A 19,645-nucleotide genomic window follows, 5' to 3' on the forward strand; every position below is an offset into this window, starting at 1 on the left:
CAACAGATAGTGCCATCATTTAAGCATTTTCAAGCTATAAAATTAATAAACCAGTTCTTGTTATGTAATTTAAATAAAAGAATGGTTCACTTACCATAGCAGCATGCTACAAGAGAAAATAACAATAAAACCATCAAATGTACAGTCAGTTTATTTATTTATTTTTTTACAACATGAAAATAGATAGAAGATATTGTAAACCAATACATACGGCAGTTATCTCTGATTTTCTTGACCAAAGCACAAGACTGTAAAAAAAAGGATGTGGTAGATTAGCATAGAATTCCATTTCCCCACCATTAAAAAAAATTGCAATAAGTTCATGCCCTTACTGATTCGCCTGGCCCTCTGGGTCCCTTTGGGCCCTGTGTGAACAAAAACATTACTTTCCTACGGATTTATTTAGCTGAGAAGAAGACTCATCATCTGTTTTTGGGCTGTTTAAACTGGACTGGCACTGGTCAAAGGCCAAAACATTTTTCTTGTCTTTTCCCCCACCCACACAGTATCAGTATGAATTCAAAAACATTCTGTATGAATGAGTGTATGAATAGCTTTGCTTCCTGATAATAATATCCACTGATTTAAAGGATAGTACTTACATAAGGCCCAGGATAGCCAACCTCTCCCTTCTGTCCAATCTCACCAACACCACCTGCAACACCCTAACAAATAAATAGCACAATCATAATCAGTTACATATACAGCATTGATATAAAAATATATAAAATAAGCTGTAGGCATAGAGCTCACTCTCTGGCCACTGTTTCCTTTGGGTCCAACTCCTCCGTTGGTTCCAGGCTCACCAGCTGCCCCCTGTGAACAAATGGGAAAAAAACACCAGCTTATAAGTTTTTGCTTTATAGTTTTAAGAAATTTACCAATGTATGCAACAATGCAAAAACACCTTTATAGCTTTACTGTTATGACCCGATCTTACCTTTGAACCCGGATATCCAGGGAAACCTTCATCACCCTGCAATAGACAATTGTTTACATTTCATATTTATCATTAATTTTTAATTATAAATAGTGTTTCATGCAGTGCATATGGTTTACTGTATTTGATATAATTATACATAAATATACAAACACAAAAATGCAACAGCTTTAATGATTATGTTGCCCGCCCACCCTCTAACTCTAATATCAGCATTTCTCAATAAAATATCACACGATAAACTCTAGACTTTAGCTTGGTATTATAGAAAATCAGATGCAATTATTAGTTTCCACAAACAAAACTGACCTTTCTTCCCTTAGGACCAGATATTCCAAAGCCATCTCGCCCATCATCTCCCTGTTAAGAGACATTTTGTTTAAGGTACTGTGCTGTTAGACATGTACTGTAATAAAGAGATGATGTAACATCATGGAACATCATGCAAATCTTTGACAATATGAGTATAATTAGTGTGTACCACTCCACAGAGTGTTACCTATTCGTTTACAGCAATTCTCAAATAAATTAAATAAACATGACTGCTATAATGTTGTCTATCAATTATATTTATTTGAATGTTTAATTGTCTGTACATGGTACATTGTAAAAAGAAACCTGAAGAATGTCAGACTTACCGGTTCTCCTCGGGGTCCAAGTGGTCCTGTAGAACCTTTAGGTCCTGGGTCTCCAGGTTCACCCTACAAACAAATTAGAGAGAACAGATAAATGAACAAGTGTGCAGTAAATGCTTTGGGATGATGAGTTTCAGCCAGCTTTCTGTCCCACTACACATTCACAGGATGAGAGCATTGGGTAATTTATTAGATCAGATACAGTCATATATGAAGCATCAGAAATCTAATGACCTTCATTATATTTCACATTTTCAGCTATGTGACATACCTTCCGACCAACAACACCTCGTCGGCCCTTTTCCCCAGGTGGTCCTTGGGCTCCTCCAGGGCCCTAAAGACATTTGACAATGAATGAATATTCAAGAGATATAAGAGCAGATGTTTATACAGTGGATATAAAAAAAATCTACACACTCAGTGTTAAAATTGCAGGTTTTCATGATGTAAAAAAATTACAAGATAATTCATATTAGATTCTTTAAAGTGATACAGTAACCAACAAAACTGAAGTGAAAAACAAAGAAAAATTTGTTGGAATTTTTTTTTTAAAACCTGGAAATCGTGTTGCTTCAACTATAAAGATAATATAATGTTTGGTTACAAAAACTTTCAGTGTAATGGATATAACCAAAGTGCTATGTGCAATAAATGCAGCATCACAATAAAGGTTGGCAAAGTGACTTCAAGTTTATGACAAATTAAATAATACCCAGAAATTTTGGTTAGTTTGGATAGCAAGCATGTAATGTTTCTAGCCTGATATTGAATGAGGTTATGATATGCTTGTTTTTAATACATTTGTGCAGATAAGTGTCACTCTTTCATTTAGTGCATATAGTTTTTGACATTTAATATGGATAGTCTATACCCACTACACCGAGCACTGCAGTGAAAAGTGCTCTTTAAAATAATATTGCACGAGCAAGAGCACGGTTATACTGAATATCAGTACAGTCATGAATTGGCTTCAGGTAATCACAGCCATGCTGATTTTCAGTATCAGAACTACAAGTGCAATATTGCTTTTATATACCAGTATTTAAAATAATTAATTAATATTGAGTAAATGACATTTCAAACACAACATTGCAAAAATTTGTTCACTTTTGTTCCGCGAATGGAAATAGATCCCAAAGAAGCAGCACACACAGATAGCCCATCAGCTAGCTAGCACAATGATTTGTACATTCCCGTTAAAGGTGCATCTGGTGAAACTGGCGACCCTTCTTCCTTTTCATCTTCATCTAATGAGCTTTCATATTTTAAGTTAAAAGTATTTATGAAAAATGTATCATTTGCAGATAATGACCCCACTGATGCTTACTGGAGGATTCAGAAGTTTTGAAATACATCTGTATCCGATTCCATCAGTATGTTTTGCAACAATAAGGTTGCAAAGGTCTTGGGAGAGCTCTTTGCTTTTACCTATAATGAGATGTTTCTTGTGTGACAGCTTGGTAAGGAAAAGCCTTTTTATAGAACATCAATTTACTAATCCAGCTGATATTAATTCACACAGATAAGAGGTATAATTACCTACATATTTCAGATGGTTCCTTGCTTTACCTTGCCTTAGAGAACTGCTTTTTCTTATCATGTTCAATACTTTTTTCCTGTCATTCCACTTTATTATGCATAACTTTATTTATGGACTTTAATGTTGCAAATTCTTTATATTTCCAGATTTCTTGAGTTAATACTAATGTCTGGTATATTTCCTGAAAAAAATGTTGACGCGTCCAATACTTTATACACACACACACACACACACACACACACACACACACACACACATATATACACACAGTATCTAACAAAATTGAGTACTCCCCTCACATTTTTGTAAATATTGATTATATCTTTTCATGTGACAACACTGAAGAAATGACACTTTGCTACAATGTGAGTGTACAGCTTGTGTAACAGTGTAAATTTGGTGTCCCCTCAAAATAACTCAACACACACACTCCCTCATACTGGTCACTGGAAGTTCAACATGGCACCTCATGGCAAATAACTCTCTGAGGATCTGAAAAAAATAATTGTTGCTCTACATAAAGATGGCCTAGGCTATAAGAAGATTGCCAAGACCCTGACACTGAGCTGCAGCACGGTGGCCAAGACCATACAGCGGTTTAACAGGACAGGTTCCACTCAGAACAGGCCTCGCCATGGTCGACCAACGAAGTTGAGTGCACGTGCTCAGCATCTTATCCAGAGCTTGTCTTTGGGAAATTGACGTATGAGTGCTGCCAGCATTGCTGCAGAGGTTGAAGGGGTGGGGGGTCAGCCTGTCAGTGCTCAGACCATATGCCACACACTGCATCAAATTGGTCTGCATGTCTGTCGTCCTAGAAGGAAGCCTTTTCTAAAGATGATGCACAACAAAGACCGCAAACAGTTTGCTGAAGACAAGCACACTAAGGACATGGATTACTGGAACCATGTCCTGTTTTCTGATGAGACCAAGATAAACTTATTTGGTTCAGATGGTGTCAAGCGTGTGTGGCGGCAACCAGGTGAGGAGTACAAAGACAAGTGTGTCTTGCCTACAGTCAAGCATGGTGGTGGGAGTGTCATGGTCTGGGGTTGCATGAGTGCTGCCGGCACTGGGGAGCTACAGTTCATTGAGGGAACCATGAATGCCAACATATACTGTGACATACTGAAGCAGAGCATGATCCCCTCCCTTCGGAGACTGGGCCGTAGGGCAGTATTCCAGCATTATAACGACCCCAAACACACCTCCAAGACCACCACTGCCTTGCTAAAGAAGTTGAGGATGAAGGTGATAGACTGGCCAAGCATGTCTCCAGACCTAAACCCTATTGAGCATCTGTGGGGCATCCTCAAATGGAAGGTGGAGGAGCACAAGGTCTCGAACATCCAGTAGCTCCGTGATGTCGTCATGGAGGAGTGGAAGAGGGCTCCAGTGGCAACCTGTGAAGCTCTGGTGAACTCCATGTCCAAGAGGGTTAAGGAAGTGCTTGAAAATAATGGTGGCCACACAAAATATTGACACTTTGGGCCCAATTTGGACATTTTCACTTAGGGGGGTATTCATTTTTGTTGCCAGTGGTTTAGACATTAATGGCTGTGTGTTGAGTTATTTTGAGGGGACAGCAAATTTACACTGTTATACAAGATGTACAGTCACTACTTTACATTGTAGCAAAGTGTAATTTCTTCAGTGTTGTCACATTAAAAGATATAATCAAATATTTACAAAAATGTGAGGGGTGTACTCACTTTTGTGAGGTGCTGTATATATATACAGTACGAATGTTAAGCACTTACCCTCGGTCCTGGATTACCATCCTCTCCTCTGGCTCCTGGTGTTCCGCCTGGTCCGCTGGGACCCTGCCATAAAGAATGATACACACATAGGTGTTATTCCTGTCATTACAGTCAAATACTGAGATGCCATTAATGTTATGTACATCACAGTTGAAGTTTCTGGCCACTGGAAAGGAGAAATCCTTCATTCTGATAGTACGAATGAGCCAGTCTAATCTTGGTTTCTCTGTTTTTATTAGTGGGATGAGAAGTAAGCACAAAAGGAAATCTCTCTGTCCTAGCAGTGGAATGTGTAGAGGTCACAGCATCTGTTCTCTCAATAGTGCTAACATGGGCCACGAGCACAATTAAAAGAACATTGTTAGGGCATCCATTACAAAACAACATACTCTCATTCCTACTTGCAGTACAACTTTTCACATCTCAAGCACATCAAAATTTCTTCTTCCCAGCTAATGAGGAATGACCTGAAGGAAATCCAAGTGGGCATAGGAAGAACCTACAAAACTCTAACCTTAGCTCCAGCTGAAGTGGCAAACAAAAACTCACTCTTGGCCCTCCAATTCCAAGCTCCCCTGCAACACCATCTGCACCAGGCTTTCCAGCAGGACCCTAAAACAAGGAAAAGTATCATTGTAAAACTGTAAAATCTTGTAAAATCTGTTCACCACCAACATAATATACATGGAAATATTTACTGACAAAAGCAACAAAACACATGATTAAAGTTACTCACAGCTTGTCCAGGTGGACCTCTTCTACCATCGGTGCCCTGAAAAAAGAGTGTACAATACAGAGTATTAATTGTCATTTGATGAATTTAGCACCAGGAATGCAAACTCATCATCGATGAAAAAGCCTATGGGGTTACAATTGTTTCATTGTTCCAAATAAACAGATTACGATCAAATAAATGTAACGAGATTCACAAAACGTAAACAAATTCACAAATAAATAGAATGAGATCCACAAATACACTGGTGCTTGAAAGATTGTTCAGAATTTTCTATATATCTGCATAAATATGACCTAAAACACAAGTCCTAAAAGTAGATAAAGAGAACCCAATTAAACACATGAGACAAAAATATTATACTTGGTCATTTATTTATTAAGGAAAATGATCAAATATTACATATCTGTGAGGGGCAAAAGTATGTGAACCTCTAGTATTAGCAGTTAATTTGAAGGTGAAATCAATGGGATGTCAATCAGGTGTGAGTGAGGACTCTGTTTTATTTAAAGAGCAGGGATCTATCAAAGTCTGATCTTCATAACACATGTTTGCAGAAGTGTACCATGGCACGAAGAAATGAGATTTCTCACACCCTCAGAAAAAGAGTTGTCGATGCTCAGCAGGCTGGAAAATATCACAAAACCATCTCCAAAGAGTTTGGACTCCACCAATCCAAAGTCAGACAGATTATGTACAAATCAAGTCAGATCAAAGAAAATCAAGACCACTGTTACACTCCCCAGGAGTGGTCAACCAACAAAGATCACTCCAAGAGCAAGATGAGTAATAGTCTGCAGGGTCACAAAGGAGCCAGGGTAACTTCTTAGCCTCTCTCACATTGGCTACTGTAATGTTCATGAGTCCACCATCAGGAAAACACTGAACAACAATGGAGAAAGTCACTGCTTTTCAAAAAGAACATTGATGCCCTTCTGCAGTTTGCAAACTATCACACAGACAAGCCAGAAGGCTGTTGGAAAAATGTTTTGTGGATGGATGAGACCAACATAGACATTTTGGTTTAAATGAGATGGGTTATGTTTGGAGAAAGGAAAACACTGTCTTACAGCATAAGATCCTTATCCCATCTGTGAAATGTGGTGGTGGTAGTATCACGGGTTGGGCCTGTTTTGCTGCATCTGGGCCGAGATGACTTACCATCACTGATGGAACAATGAATTCTGAATTATACCAGCGAATTCTAAAGGAAAATCTCAGGACATCTGTCTGTGAACTGAATCTGAAGAGAAAGTAGGTCATGCAGCAAGACAATGACCCTAAGCACACAAGTCATTCTACTAAAGAATTGTTAAAAAAGAATAAAGTTAACGTTTTGGAATGGCCAAGTTTTGTGATAGGACCTGAAGCAAGCAGTTCATGTAAGGAAACCCACCAACATCCCAGAGATGACGCTGTTCTGTACTGAGGAATGGGCTAAAATTCATCCAAATAGATGTGCAGGACTGATAAACAGTTACCAGAAACGTTTAGTTGCAGCACAAGGGGGTCACACCAGATACTGAAAGCAAAGGTTCCTTTTGCCACTCACAGATATGTAATATTGGATCAATTTCCTCAATAAATAAATGACCAAGTACAATATATTTTGTCTCATTTGTTTAACTGGGTTCTCTTGTTTTAAGTCTTATTAATGTGGAAATATAGAAAAGGATCACAAGCGTTCAAGCACCACTGTATATGTTAGGAGTTTCACAAAAATTAATTACATTCACAAATAAATAAAAAATGAGATTTGCAAAAAACATTTTTTTACAAATAGATTTTTTTTGTCACAAAAACTCTGCCTGGTATTCATCTGTGGATCGTGTCCTGTGTATCTGTGGATTGTGTCCTGTGCTTTGTGGATTCATGCATTTGTGGATTTTGAAACATTTCTAGCCTCAAGACTGCACACTACTCCACAAATAGGTGGATTCCGCCCACCGTCTACTGAAGCAATCCACAAATGCACAGGATGTGATCCACAAATTGGTCTACACTGTTGTGTCTTGAATTAATCTCATGTTTCAAAACAAATCCAAAAGCAAATTGTTTAATTATGTCCTGGTTATAACAGTATTAGCCTTGCTAATATCTTAGCATAAAGAAAATGGAACCATTGGGGCAAACGTTAAAGTTGGTACTTTGACATGAGGAGCTCAAATTGTGTTGTAATCATGGGAAAAATTGTAACATTAGTAATGTAAACCAGTACTAGTATCTGTAACGTTATACAAGTGGAATTTGGAATAACAAGTATGCTAGCTAACGTTAGGCTAAATGGAAATAATGTTAACATTGAACGTTAAATAAAAAATATGATGGCTAGTGTTCACTAAATCAAAAGAACTCATGCTTCTCAAGGGAATGAACAGTCCCAAGCTTGACATATCATTGTCTTAGCCTTAAATCAGTGGTCACCAACCCTCTTACTTGAGATCTACCTTCCTGCATGTTTCATTCATCCATCTTCTACTCCACTTCTACAGTACTGCTTACTCCTTCTTCAGGGTCGCAGGGGAACCTGGAGTCTATCCCAGGGTGCATCAGGCACAAGGCAGGGTACACCCTGGACAGGGTGCCAGTCCATCGCAGGGCACACTCACACACCCATTCATACACTACGGACACTTTAGACACGCCAATCAGCCTACCATGCATGTCTTTGGACTGGGTGAGGAAACCAGAGTACCCGGAGGAAACCCCCGCAGCACGGGGAGAACATGCAAACTCCGCACACACATGGCCCCGGCGGGAATCGAACCCCGTGTGAGGCGAACGTGCTAACCACTAAGCCACCATGCGCCCTGCATGTTTCATCTCCAACCAAAATTGAACACATCTGTTTCAGTTGATCAAGAACTTCTTAAGGCAAGGCAGGCAGGTGGGCATGATTATGGTTGGAGCTAAAGTCTCCAGGAAGGTAGATCTCCAGGAACAGCGTTAGTGACCACTTCCTTAAGGCATGTCAAAACCTGACCTCCCAGACTGTACTGTATGACTGTGTGATACTAGAATATATCATAGTGGTTTTACATGTGCAACCCCTACAATAAAAAAGTTATTGACTTTTACTTATTTTTCCTTTTCTTCTTTTTTAAACTTGATTTTTATTTATTAAATTTTTTATTAAACCGAGTTGTGTCATTCATAGTTAAAATGGATGATTTTGGCTAAATATAGTGTGAATCAAAAAAATGTTGAGTTTAATTTCTATTTGATTGCAGAAGAAAAATTAGCAATATATATTTTTTATTTTTTGTATCTCTCTCTCTCTCTCTCTCCCTCTCTCTGGGTCTTGATCAGCTCCCTAGGTAGTGAATCAGTATATTGTGTATACGAGTTGGGGCACTGGCTCACTAAACACTGGGACGCTGATGACTCAAATGTCCAGCAACATGACTACGTACTCGCATTGTAAAATGTCAGCAAAAATTAAAAACTTAACAATATTTTAGTTTTATATGACATATAAATTTGTTAGCTTAATCACATGCGTTTCACTATGTATCCACTGTCTTTGGATACACAGTAAATAAAAAGATATGAAAAAATGAAAAAAATTTACTTTTACCAAACTTTAACCTAAACTGATATCAAAACAAAATATTTCTTATTTCTTACTGAAAAGATTATTACAAAGTATGTATGCCATCTGTAAGTTAAGCTAAAGTTTCAAAAAGTGTTAGTATAATAATAATAATAATAATAATAAGAAGAAGAAGAAGAAGAAGAAGAAGAAGAAGAAGAAGAAGAATGAGGAATAACAGCACAATGCAATTTTTACAAGCACTGTGATTAATTTTGGTTACTAGATCTCAGCAGGACAGTTAATCAGCATAAAAGAATCAGAGAAAACATACCCGTCTCCCTGTTTCTCCTGCACCTCCTTTCCTACCGTCTTCTCCAGGCTCACCCTATAAGACATAAAATAGTTATCAGATGTAAGCATTAAAAGTTGTGAAGATCCTTTGCACTTTAATCTTTCTCTTATACACATACACAGATAAACAGGATAACAAGGTGTTGGATCATCTAACATACATCTGTCAGACTAAAAGTCCATTCCCTGGACTATTACCTCGTTGTAGTCAAACATTTTATTGGTAGTGTTATACATAACTGCAAAGAAAGCATCCCATAATATCACAGGTTAAAAAAAAAAAAATGCACTAAATTTTTTCCACAGTTTTTATCTAGATAGTAATGTATTTGCAAGTATGACATTATAGTCATATAATTGCCTCTTGCAACTGTGTGTATGGGGATGTGTATATGTATAGAGTAACCAGTTTATTTTGTAAATGAATGTAAGCAATAACAGATTTTACCGGTGGCCCAGCATCGCCTGGATCTCCTTTTGGTCCTCTTTGGTTATTGTCCTTTCCTGTAATGCCCTATTTAACAGAGACATTTATTTTTTAAATTTCTTGTTCATTTATCTGATTGATTAAATTACTCTGTGTCTGTGTGTGTGTGTCTATGTGTATGTGTGTGTGTGTGTGTGTGTGTGTGTGTGTGTGTGTGTGTGTGTGTGTGTGTGTTCTTATGAGCCCTGAGAAACACCTTAAACTCAAATAAAGTTGATATTCTTTGATGAGTCTAGACAAGGCTAAATTTGTACAGTATTTAATTGAATTATCAGTAAAAGCTAAAGCAACCAATTTCATATAAAGTTTCCTAAATGGTTTGTTTAACCTTTAAGGTGTATTATGGTTTAAAATGGGGAAAAAACAGATTGAAACCAAGTTTGTACAAGTAAAAACATACAGGTATTGAAATTTCAAATTTCTGGGGAGACTGAGAATTTTTTTTTTTTTTAAGTATCATTAATACTGTACACTCAGTACTCTAAATTGGCAGTTTATGATGTATAAGATAGGCCCTCTATAGACTAATAAACTGGCAATAAAAAATTACATAATACTTACTGGATCTCCACGGATGCCAATCTGGCCGATATCTCCTGCCTGACCTTTGGCACCTTTAGGACCCTAGATACACAAAGGTTGTGAAATAAAAGACCAGTTTTAATATTATTTTTTAAAGTGACAGATTAATTAGCCATTATGACAAAAAATATTATATAACCAAATAAATTTTATTCAAATACCCTTTGCCCAGGATTGCCCCTGTCACCTGGTGGTCCAACAACTCCACCTGTGCCCTAAAAAGTAATATATATTTTAATCACTAGAAGCAAACATTAAAATCATTGCAATTAATCTGGTGTCTTAAAACATTTACAACTTACCTCTTCCCCATTGATGCCATCTAAACCAATCTCTCCAAGTTCTCCCTGGGGTAATTAAACAATGAAACACAGACATATCATGTAAATATGACAATAATAAGACATAATTATCGTTTTCTCTTTTTGAAACAAATTCCTTACCTTTTCACCATTGTATCCATGTGCACCCTGAAAGACAACAAAAAAATATGGTAACTATGCTGGGTCTTGTATGTATGGGTGATGTCATACATAAACACATCAATAAGATATTTTCCCAACAATGGACATTAGTCACTTTTTTTTCTCTGAAATACCAACTAGACAAGTGTTTACCAAAAAAGCATAATTAGCACACCTTTGTGCCTCTTGGGCCTGGGCATCCTTGAAAACCTTGAGTTCCATTCACACCTGGAGGACCTCTTTCTCCCTGGAATATTGTGTTTTGGAAGAAAATGCTAATGAATAATTGCGCTAGCATAGACATGGATTCAGTAATAGTACTACACTTGAAACATCAATATTAGTGCTACACACCGGTCCACCTTCATCACCAGGATGTCCTCTGTAGCCCTGGCTTCCGGGTAATCCCTTATATGACAAAAACCCACAGACACAATTGATATAAATAAATATGCTAACAAATAAGACAGTTTAAACATTTTTAAATAAGATCTGTAGACAACTCAGTCATATCAATTCAAACAAAGTAAATGCTGGACCTTTGTTCCTGTAAGACCAACAGCTCCTCTGTAGCCTCTCTGGCCAGTGCATTTGCATGGGACTGAGCAGCACTCCATTTCGGCAATATTGTCCTACACATGTAAATTTAGATTTGTAAATGTAAATTTAAATATGCTTTTTATACAGTATGAGTAGAAAAAGGTTTTACACATGAAAAATTAGATTATAGAATATTCTCCTTAAATATTTTACTCTAAAAATAGAGCATTTTAAGCAATTAAGTACCTTAAGAAATTTAGAGCCATTTTCTTATATGTATAATAAGTATATATAGTATATGGACAAATTTTGCAATCCAGACATACCAATTCCTCCAGCAGTTCATAGTCCAAGTCCATCACATTCACACGCAGAGGTTTGGACCTAAAACCCCGTCCAAATTCCAGTAACACTGCATTCTCAAAGAGTGGTACCCTCTCCAGGGCAACCAAGATGAAAGCATTGACTCCTAGAGAAAAAAACAAACAAACAAAAAAATTACATATATATATATATATATATATATATATATATATATATATATATACACACACACACACACACACATATGTATATATGTATATGTATATATGTATATATATATATATATATATATATAAACTGCACTGTAATATGAATATAAACTGTAATGCCCTATTTCTATGGAAACTTTGTGCAACGTTTGGGCTTGCTTTTCCAATACCTTCTGCGGGGACTCTACAGTATGTAGAGACCGATATGACTACATAAGTAGAGTGGCTAGAATCCTTTAGCCCAATCGGACAGAATGAATTAATTTCACTCCTCAAAATCATTTGTGTACTATACCCATTACCTATGCATTTTCTTAAACAAGTTCTACTAGAATTAATGTAACCTGTAACCAGCTGTCCAATTATTGTACAATATCAAAACTCCCCTTTCTCTCCAAAGATCCTAGAAATGGTTGTAGGTCACCAGCTAAGCTCATACTTGCATAGGACTCACATTCATGAAATCTTTCAGTTGGGATTTACACAGTACTGAGGCAGAGCTGGTTGTGTCTATAAAAGTAAGTTTATCTGCAATACGTTGGCTCACAGTCAAATTCTGTATTGAGTATAAAATGCTATTAGTGAACTGTTACGTATTGAGACTTGTTCCTTAGTACCTCAATGAACTTTTGGTTTATTATGATGCACCATTCTTGCATCAATCAATAGATGTGGGTTCTTTGTCAGTAGCCAGAATAATAAAAACTACAGCTGGGGGTAGAAGTTTTTACTACAATACTCCCAGCTATAGCCTTTTAAACAGTGTTTAGGAATCAGACACATTCTCAATCTTTGAATCTAGGATGAAAATCTATTTGTTTAGTTATGCATTTTGTTAAATATCTGTTCACTGGCTCTCCCTTTTAGTTATGCTGTCATTACTAGATGTGCTGGAGTTCCACCCTGAGCACATTGTAAACCCATTTAAACATCTGTTCTCTCTCTGTCAAGCTGTACATGTACTCCTGTTGCCTGATCCTGACACACTTCTCCTACTGTGGCTTCCCTTGACCTTCAGACCTGATTGATTCTTCCTGATGCTCTACTTCAGTTGAGTCGCAACTTCTGCATTTGTGACTCACTGTCTGCTGCTGTGGATGGTCCAGCATGGACAGTATAAAGATTTTCACGTACGAAAATCAATTTATGCCCAAGACTCACCCTCACTTCACAGGATAATCTCACCTGGATACTATAGATTTGTACATTCTAAGAATTGTTGATGTAATCATAAAGACTGCCCTGTGCTAATCCCAGGACACTTTTTCACAAATTGTTCATACTGAACATCCTTTCAACACTAATTTAGTACTGTTTGTATTTCCCCTTTCTACAGCTGTATACTGTAATGATTTATAATCCCACTATCTGGTGTCACCAGAAGAAAGATTTTCTTTCTGGTTCCTCTCAAGGTTTCTTCATGTTGTCTTTCCTTGACATTGTTGCCTGGCTTGTTCATTAGGAATCTAAATCTGAAGTTTGTCTACCAAATTATTAAAAGCTGTTTACAAATATAGTTGAACTAAATTTTATCTTCACAGATTTTATGGGTCATCTAATAAAAACACCAATGCCCTGGCTGAAGGGCTATGAATGATCCTCTTTCCCTGGTTGGGATGCAGGCTGTGGCATTCTGAACTAATTGAAAATTAAAAATCCCAAAGGGCAGCCATCCAGCAACTTAATGAAATGAAATCATACACTAATTTCTCAGCATCACGTAGGTTTAATATATTGCTCATTTTGACCATTTTTCTTATTTGATAATGTGCAGTTTCAGAAATGTTACTTCTATATGGGAATCAAATAACAAACCATGATCAAAGACTTAGTTAACACATTTTTGTAATAAAATAATTGTTACTTTAGAAACAGTTATTCTTACCCATAATCCGCATCTGCTCTACTCGCTCTTTCATTACATTATATTGGGCATCCAATCCATCCGTGAGGTGAATTACAACCTTGTGTGTGTGGTAAGAAAAGCAAATTTATATTAGTTACCATATAGAAATTTCCCAAACCTGCATTGCAGTGTATTTACTTTTACTACATTTGCTTTAAAAATGGTGAGCTTACAGCAATTACATTGCAGAGCATGTGAGATATGTTGAGCATGTGTACCTTAACTCTGTCTGAAGGACGGTCCTTGAACCTTGCACTATATGCATCAATAGTTTTTCCATTCAAGATGAAGGGTCCACGGCTGTGCAGAGTCCTGAAGGACTCAATGAGCTTGGTGTAGCTATCAGTAAAGTCCAGATGAACAGGCTCCAGTGCAGAGTCCAATGCTGATATTCCCACCTGTACTGATGGAACTTGACCAGAAGAGCAGCTAATGGCCTGCATTTGGGTAATTCGCTGCAAAATGGCAGCCATCTTGGACTCCAATGATCTCTGAGCCGCAAAGATGTTCTGAGCAGACACATCGAAGCCCACAAGAACGTCCAAGTTGCACGCTAACATTGTTGGAAACAATTTTTTTAGCATATTTCTCAATAAAATGGTTATTTCAAAAGTCTCAAGAAAATATTAATAGAGGGTAGGAGATAGGTAAAATAAAATAATTTCTTTGTGTCTCACCCTTTATTGCAGTTTTATCTCCTGTACAGAGTTTTCCCATGACATCATCTACAAGTGTGTCTAAAATCCGCTCATTCAGCTCAGAAAGCTCTTGGAAGGTACTGGCCCGGGCCACAGTGGTGGTTTCACTGCCCAAATCATTGAGCTCATTCTCAAGGTCACCCACACCAATGGCATAGATACGTACACCTGCATTTTTAAGGGCCAGTGCTGCCGATTTACCATCATCTTGTGAACGTCCACCCGTCACCAACATCAGGATCTGAGGGACTCCCTCATCCTTCCGACTACCTTTCTCCTTCACAAAGTGTGTTTGCTGAATATGCCTAATGGCATTGCCTGTATTAATTTTCCAGCCACCCTTGTACTCAGTTCTGCTGATAGCCTCCAAAATGTCATCCTTGTTGTTATATGTATTAAAGTAGAAAACATCTGTCACATCTGTGGCATAGTGTGCCAGACCAATCTGAAGGTCATCACTCTCTGTGACAAAGAGGTCAATAAGCTCTCTGATAAACTCCATGGTCACTAGGAAATTACTCTTCCCAAGGTTTATTGAACCGTCAACCAAAAAAACAATGTCGGCAACTTTATCCTTTGGACCAGAAGCTAGGGAAAGATGTGAGAGAACAAACAAAATAGAAATATATAATAAATAAATATAAATATAAAATATCTGTAGACACATAATTAGAAACAGTTTGTACTTACGTGTGGGGGGCACAGTGGTTGTAATCACCACTGTTCCACTGAGTCTCGCAATAAATTGGTTCTCTATATTTGGCAGTGCTGGGAAAGTTGACACTTGGAAAACATCATCTGGTGTGGTTGCAATCTCTCTGAGTTGCCTTGAATCTGCTGTCCCAGCACCAATTCCTATACACTTCACCTGAGATTTTTTGAGAACTGATCCATAACGAGAGACATCAGAGGTAGACTTTCCACCTGTGAGTACCACCAAATGCTGAGAGGCCTCGTCCAGCCGAGCTCCTGCAGATTCCTTAAGTTCATTATCAACCACATACTGAATAGCCTCAGCTAAGTTTCCACCACGACCACCCATCTGACGCAGTCTCTTAATAGATGAAATTACTGCCTTCTTGTTGCTATGGGTTCTAAGTGAGAACTCAGTCTTAGGTCTCTCTGCATACTGTACCACAGACACACGAACTTGATCAGGGTGCACATTGAGTTGTTGGACAATCTTCAAGATAAAGTCACGGATGTGAGCAATTCCATTTGGACCAACACTATCAGAACCATCAATAAGGAAAACAATGTCCTTTCTTCCGAGATTTAGTCCTAAACAAAAACAAGCACGTGAATACAACTCCTTTATTATATAAATATAAAAACTATATTTTATATAACAATTAATAGCAAAAGGGCTATTTATTTGATTTAGTATGGCAAATAATTCTCATGCAGTTATTTAGCTGTTTTTGAGGCTTATCTGTTATACTTACTATAAAAATTATACTGATTATTATTATGAATACACTTATAATTAAACTAAACAGTCAAGTGACATTAAACACAGTGAAATACCTATATCCATAGTGTGTATAGCTTCTTCGATATCTTTAGTAGTCATGGTGTTAATTGTAGCCAAAAGTTGCTGTTCCACTCCTGGTTTCTGTTGGAAGTTTCTAATGATGTGTGCCTGTTCAGGTCTTAAAGAAATCTGTTTCAGCTCCTCAGAATCAGCATTATCTGACCCAACAGCCATGGGAGCCACATAACTCAACTTCAGCTGGTTAGCAGGACCAGATACATCATCGTTAGATTTTCCTCCAGTCACTAAGATGAGAAACTGGGGCACGCCCTCTTCAATTCGGCTGCCAGCTGATCTCTGGTAGATGTTCCTTGAGACCCAGCTCAGTGCTTGGCCAGTATTAAGTATTCTGCCACCTTTACTTCTCATTTTTCTCACTGACTGGCGAACCTCTTCCTTGGTTGAGTGCTCATTGAGGAGAAACTCCAGTTTAGGGTCTTCACTGTACTGTACTACTGAAATCCTCACATTGCTTAACCCAACATCTAACTTCTCCACAATGTTCAGAATCATGTCTTGAATAGCAGGGAAATCTCTCTGCATCATAGTTGTTCCATCAATGAGGAAGACCACGTCTTTTTTTTCTCCAGTTGATATTGCTGGTACTATTTTTTGAGAGACACATGGGAAAAAAAACTTATGGGAATTGTTATTAGTTATTTGTTACTTGTTACTTGTTATTTGACATATTAACAGCTAAAACATTACATTTTACCAAAATAGTACCTTTACAAGAGCATTTAAATTATTCAATGTTCAAACACCAGTTATTACCCCAAGCTGGGGCACATAATTAGATACCTAGAAAATAATTAGAAAATTTCTTTGCAATTTTGTATAGTTACACTATGCACACAAAGAGTGTCACAAATTCCATGTATTGTGAAGATATACTGTATATTGTAGCAGGAGACTTCATAGCAATCCACAGGCCTGATAAATACAATGTAAATGATAACATTTTTATTAATGTTTAATGACATAATCATTTGTAAAATATTAATGACATAATTACCTGCGGGATAAACAGGTTTCATTATCTTCAGTTGTTCATCAGACAACTCCGTCAGGGTAGTGATGAATTGATCTTTGACAGTGTGAAGGCCAGGCAAATCGTCCACTAAGTAAGTAAATGTGGGCACATAGGAGACCACCTGCAGCTCTTGAAGGCCAATGTCTCTTGTCCCTATACTGAAAGGCACAATTCCTAACTCTTTCATTGTATTTACTGATGTTCCTACATTATCTGTTGATTTTCCTCCTGAGATTACTATGAGAAACTGTGGGACACCCTCCTGTTTCCTGCTCCCACGAACTGAATCCAGGACATTAAGACGGACAAAATCTATGGCGTTACCAAGGTTACGCTTTCTACCTCCATGCTGTCTGAGTTCCCTGATTGCATTTAAGAGACCCTCTTTGGTCTTGTGGGAATTGAGATAGAAATCCACTTGAGGAGTGTCTCCATACTGCACTACACTTACTCGAATTCTGTTTTCACCTACATTTAGGTTTTCTACAACTCCACGAACAAATTCCTGGATGATGGGAAAATCTCTACCAACACCTTCAGATCCATCAATCACAAAGATAATATCCTTCTTGGGACCCTGAGACTCTGTTGGAAAAAACACACACACAGAAAAAAAGGAAATATACAGGAAAATTATGAAGAATTTTTCTTATATTTTCCAACTCAAAAACAATGTTCCATCAGTTTGTAACATAACAGTGAAAAAAAGAAGCTGACTAGTATATATATATATATATATATATATATATATATATATATATATATATATATATATATATATATATATATATATATATATTTGTGCACAGGGGCACTGTCATGCTGGAACAGATTTGGGCTCAGACCCTTAGTTCCAGTGAAGGAAAATTTTCATGCTAAAGCCAGGCTTGGGGAGTAACAGAATACATGTAATGGTGTTACGTAATCAGAATACAAAAAACTGGTAAATGTAATCCGTTACAGTTAAGTTAAAAAAACAAAGCAATCAGATTACAGGTACATTTTGTTAAAAAATGGGAATACTAACAAGATTAGAATTTTTTTCATTTAAAACCAAAGAAATTTTGAAAAAGCTGCTTGATTATACGTCTGGTTCTCTCTTGCCAGACGTGGCTCACATGAGCAACCTCCTGGTGCATGCACAAATAACTTTTTTGCAAAGTTAATTGGGTAGAAATGATCACAAATTGTTCTCTGAAATTCTTTTGTTAGCGTGACCATACATCCTTTTTTTCCCAGACATGTCCTCTTTTTCGGATCTTAAAAAAGCGTCCAGCCGGGATTTCTACATTTAAGAAAAAGTCCGCAATTCGGCTTTAGTTTCATTATAATGTGCTTATGGTCTAATACTGCATCATGTGTGTGCATATTTGCATTGCTTTAACCCCTCTCTGTAATTCCCACCTTCTCGCACACCAACTGGTCAATTATAAAAGACTTGCAGCAACTATTTGCCAAATACCTGCCTCTCACCCATTAGTCTACTCTTAGCGAAACTGCAAACATGAAGTGCTGTTGTGTACGGCGTCAAATAGTTGCTTGACAATAGCAGGAAATGACAGCCGTCCTGAGTCGAAACAATGTAAAAAAAATTTTTAAATGTGGGCAGAGTGAAACCAATTTTATTTATATATATTTATGTGATGCTAATAGTGTGTCTTTTTCAGTGCATTAAAGTCGGCGTTCATAGTAACACTGTTGCTACTCCGGTTTCCTCCCCCAGTCCAAAGACATGCATGGAAGGCTGATTGGCATGTCCAAAGTGTCTGTAGTGTATGAATGGGTGTGTGAATGTGTGTGTGATTGTGCCCTGCGATGGATTGGCACCCTGTCCAGGGTGTACCCCGCCCTGTGCCCAATGCTCCCTGGGACAGGCCCCAGGTTTCCTGCGACCATGAAGGATAAATGATATAGAAAATGGAATGGAATTTGACACTTTGGGGAAGAACCTCACATGGGTGTTATGGTCAAGTGTCCATGTATTTATATATACACTCACCAAACAATTTATTAGGAACACGTTTAAAGCTACTCATTCATGCAATTTTTTAAAATCAGCCAATTATGTGGAAGCACATTCACATCAACCATCACAATGGGGAAAAAATGTGATCTCAGTGATATTGACTGTGGCATGATTGTTGGTATCAGACAGGCTGGTTTGACTAATTCTATAACTGTTGATCTCCTGAGATTTTCATGCACAACAGTCTCTAGAGTTTGTGTGGCATTTCTACAGACAAAAATGCCTTGTTGATGAGAGAGGTCAACGGAGAATGGCCGTACTGGTTCAAGCTGACAGAAAGGCTACAGTACCTCAGATAACCACTCTGTACAATTCTGGTAAGCAGAAAAGCACCTCAGAATGCACAAC

The 19,645-nt window shown here is 37.6% G+C and overlaps 1 protein-coding gene across 2 annotated transcripts in view; it reads right to left on the reverse strand.

Moving 5' to 3' along the window:
* col6a3 (collagen, type VI, alpha 3) overlaps positions 1-19,645 on the reverse strand; it is a 53,627-nt gene that overhangs the window by 15,644 nt on the left and 18,338 nt on the right. For both annotated transcript variants that reach the window (XM_053626325.1, XM_053626324.1), the window contains exons 17-44: positions 17,254-17,856; positions 16,232-16,843; positions 15,395-15,985; positions 14,684-15,292; positions 14,225-14,559; positions 13,986-14,064; positions 11,894-12,036; positions 11,567-11,659; positions 11,382-11,435; positions 11,203-11,274; positions 11,007-11,033; positions 10,866-10,910; positions 10,725-10,778; positions 10,543-10,605; positions 9,943-10,008; positions 9,475-9,528; positions 5,612-5,647; positions 5,425-5,487; positions 4,876-4,938; positions 1,847-1,909; positions 1,579-1,641; positions 1,250-1,300; positions 941-976; positions 754-816; positions 603-665; positions 333-365; positions 212-248; positions 95-106 (exon numbers count right to left, since the gene is read on the reverse strand). In XM_053626325.1, coding sequence (XP_053482300.1) covers positions 95-106; positions 212-248; positions 333-365; positions 603-665; positions 754-816; positions 941-976; positions 1,250-1,300; positions 1,579-1,641; positions 1,847-1,909; positions 4,876-4,938; positions 5,425-5,487; positions 5,612-5,647; positions 9,475-9,528; positions 9,943-10,008; positions 10,543-10,605; positions 10,725-10,778; positions 10,866-10,910; positions 11,007-11,033; positions 11,203-11,274; positions 11,382-11,435; positions 11,567-11,659; positions 11,894-12,036; positions 13,986-14,064; positions 14,225-14,559; positions 14,684-15,292; positions 15,395-15,985; positions 16,232-16,843; positions 17,254-17,856 — 4,083 coding nt within the window. The remainder of the gene's footprint in view (positions 1-94; positions 107-211; positions 249-332; positions 366-602; positions 666-753; positions 817-940; positions 977-1,249; positions 1,301-1,578; positions 1,642-1,846; positions 1,910-4,875; positions 4,939-5,424; positions 5,488-5,611; positions 5,648-9,474; positions 9,529-9,942; positions 10,009-10,542; positions 10,606-10,724; positions 10,779-10,865; positions 10,911-11,006; positions 11,034-11,202; positions 11,275-11,381; positions 11,436-11,566; positions 11,660-11,893; positions 12,037-13,985; positions 14,065-14,224; positions 14,560-14,683; positions 15,293-15,394; positions 15,986-16,231; positions 16,844-17,253; positions 17,857-19,645) is intronic.

Source organism: Ictalurus furcatus, chromosome 6 (assembly GCF_023375685.1).
Source record: "Ictalurus furcatus strain D&B chromosome 6, Billie_1.0, whole genome shotgun sequence".
Lineage (NCBI taxonomy): Eukaryota > Metazoa > Chordata > Actinopteri > Siluriformes > Ictaluridae > Ictalurus > Ictalurus furcatus.